General features: G+C 24.5%; 2 protein-coding genes across 2 annotated transcripts; one reads left to right on the top strand and one right to left on the bottom strand.

The window, feature by feature from the left end:
* Positions 1 to 295: 295 nt before the first annotated feature.
* On the top strand, positions 296 to 983 carry ENU1_171960 (hypothetical protein; the record flags this gene model as incomplete). The annotated part of the gene is made up of 2 exons (XM_008861173.1): positions 296 to 480; positions 524 to 983. 2 exons carry the CDS (start codon positions 296 to 298, stop codon positions 981 to 983), a joined length of 645 nt encoding a protein of 214 aa, XP_008859395.1.
* Positions 984 to 1,080: 97 nt separating this feature from the next.
* Positions 1,081 to 2,436, bottom strand: ENU1_171950 (Myristoyl-CoA:protein N-myristoyltransferase, C-terminal domain containing protein; the record flags this gene model as incomplete). Its single annotated transcript, XM_008861172.1, has 1 exon — positions 1,081 to 2,436. One exon carries the CDS (start codon positions 2,434 to 2,436, stop codon positions 1,081 to 1,083), a length of 1,356 nt encoding a protein of 451 aa, XP_008859394.1.
* Between the last annotated feature and the right edge of the window lie 739 nt (positions 2,437 to 3,175).

Here is a 3,175-nt window from a genome sequence, read left to right as displayed (position 1 = left end):
TATTTCCTGCATTGGAAAAGGATCTGAAAGCATTAAATTAAATAAAGAAATAAAAATGAAATTGACAATATAAAAGGAGTTAAAAATAATGGCATTAAAAAAATGATGAATTTAATCAAACGTCAGCTCCATCAAAACAAAATAGAAACTGTAGAATAGGTAGATGATTATTCATGAATAGGACAAATCTGGAATGAACCAATAAGAATAGAAAGTAATTCTATTAATATCTAATTAATTGACTATTTTTATAAAAATAAATCTTTTTTGGAACTAATAAACTAAATTTTATAAAATGACTACTGAAATTACTGATACAATGAAATTATGTGAAGAATTAAAATCAATGACAAATGAAATGATTAATAAACTTAATAATGTAAAACAACAAATTGGAACTGATGAATTTCAAAATGGGAAAGATAATTTAATTTCAAAAATAGGAGAAATAGGTAACTTTGTAACAATGGCAAATAAAAGGTTTGAGATTTCACTTTTAAAAAGAAAAGACTTATCAAAACAGTGATTATACCAATCCTGAAATTGAAGGGTTACAATCCATAATAATACTAACTCATTTATTATATGAAGTAGCTAAAACTTGGAGTAAAGAAAATAATGTTGAAGATGAATTAAATCTTAAAATATCATATTTACTACAACAAACTAAAAAACTTAATCAAATTGCAATTACTGAAGCTCCAAAAAAGAAAGTAGATATATTAAATGAAGTAGCAAAACAAATTGATCTTGGTGTAGGAAAGAATATTACCAAAGAATTAGAAAAGAAAGGAATAAAAGATGCTACAATAGACATTTCTATTGCTGAAGCACGAATCAAGTTAGTTGAGTCTCGAAAAAAACAAGAAGAAGCACTAAAAGCAATAGAAAAAATTTATTCAATTTTAGAACCAATCAAAGAACATTGGACAAAAGAAGATTTTGTTAAAGCATGTTTTGGTAATGTTGAACAAAAGAATTAATTTAATAAAGTTAATAAATTTCATTACAACATAAACTAGACAGGTTTTAATAAGAAAAAAAAAAATAGAAAATTAAAGAAAAAAAAGTCATTTAAAATTATTGCAAAATAATTGCTAATTTGTTTGGTTCAACCTTTGGACAAGCCCAATTATAAAGATAATATTTCAAATAACCATCACCAGGAACAAATAATAAATCAGCAAGATATTGTTGATTTTCTGAAATATTTAAACAATTAAAGACATCGCAATGGTTTTGAACAGCACAAATTAAAATATCTTTAAAGAATTGTTTAAAATCAACGTCTTTGTCATAGAAGTAATAATACTGATAAGCAATATATAACTCTGAATATTCGTATGAATTAAGAATAGATGAGGGTAATATGTAAAATGCTCCAAATGCTTTTATAACTCCATTTTGTTCCAAAACATAACTTTTAACAATACCATCTCTACTAAGGAAAGTATGTGCTACCATTTCTTTACTAAATAATACTGTAAGGTCATAATGAGTATGTAAAAATCTATTAAGTTTTTCTGTGACAATATCAACATCTTTTTCTTCCATTTGTCTGAACCCAATAGAATGTGGTTGTTCTGGTAATTTATAAAGTTTTAATGCTCTTTGAAGTGTTAGTCTTTGATTACAAGTTGAGAATCCAATAGCATCTAATTTTTTTGGATTTAATGGACGATGGAAATATTGTGTAGTACAAACAACATTTGGTAATTCTGTTCCAGAAGTATAAACTGCTTGAAATAGTCCTGTTAAATGAACTTGACGAGTAACTTCTTTAATTAATTGTGGTGCTAATTTAAATTTTCTCATATCCTTTCTAACACACAAAAAGTTAATTTCTGCAACATCAACAATACGGTCATAAATTTTTATTGAACTTGGAACTCCTGTAATAAATCCTATTAGTTCATGACTATCTTTTTGTCTAATTCCTACAAACCAACTAGGATAATATCCTGGTACTTTTAAACACCATTTAATAAATTCTTTTTGATAATCAAATCTAAGTGTAGCATCATCATCTTCAACGTAATTTTCTTTTAACAATATATATACTTCTTCCATTTCTTTTTCATTATCAATATTAACAATACAATATTCCATATTTTCATTTGGTAATGGTGCCGGTACTTTTGGTACTTTTTCAATTGGAATATCTGGTTGAATTGGGTTATTATATTTTTGTGGTACAATAACACCTGTTCCTGTTACTGGTTCATATTTCCAAAATTTATGGTCATTATCAATATCTCCTATAGTCTTACCGTCTTCTTCTTTTTTAATTGCTTGTAAGAATTCACTTTTTTCTTCTTCTTTTACTAATTCTTTAGGTTTTAATTCAATAATTTTTTCTTCTTCTGTCTCTTCTTTCTTTGTTATCTTCTTACTTTTTTTTGTTGTTTTCTTTCCTTTTCCTTGTTGATGTGGCATTTCACTTACTAATTCTTTACCTTATTTATAGTTCTTTCATTTATTTATTATATTTTTACTATTATTTTATTATATTAATCTTAATTTATTGGTTTTTCTTTTCTTTTTTTTTTTATTTTCTTCCATTTTTCTTCTATTTTCCAACAATTTAATCATTATTGTTTTATCTTGCTCAAACTTTAACTATATCAACATACAAATAATTTCTTACCTCAACTCTATTTCTCATTTAGAAGTTTGTCTTGTTTTTACAAGACTATCAATCAGATAATGTCTAATCATTTTTTAATTTTTTCATTCCTCAAGTCTACTTCTTAACAAATTAACATTTAAAACAGGGTACTAATTAAAAATTACTAAATTAAGTTTCAGTAGATATTGCTTCTTCTTTTTCATTTTATTTATTTGAAGTTATTTTATTCACTCTATTTCATGTCTTGTTCATGAGGTATTTCTATATTCATCACATCATTTCATTAATTTTTCATTGTTATTATTCATTATTTCATTATTTCCAACGCAATTATAATGTTTTGCTTTTCAACACTCTTACCAATTCTATATTGAATATTCAAATTATTGTAATTACATTGAATTACTTTTATTTTATTCTATTAATTTATTTTGAGAATTTTGTCTACTTTGTATTTTATTAACAAGTACTAATTTCATCTTTTTATTATTTACAATTGTCATATCATTTATTACTCTTATTTGTTTTATATTCTCTATTTATGTC

This window comes from Entamoeba nuttalli (genome assembly GCF_000257125.1).
Source record: "Entamoeba nuttalli P19 unplaced genomic scaffold asmbl_7560, whole genome shotgun sequence".
NCBI classification, from domain to species: domain Eukaryota; phylum Evosea; order Mastigamoebida; family Endamoebidae; genus Entamoeba; species Entamoeba nuttalli.
Note: the sequence above shows the minus strand (reverse complement) of the source record. Positions and strands in the feature narration are given on the sequence as shown.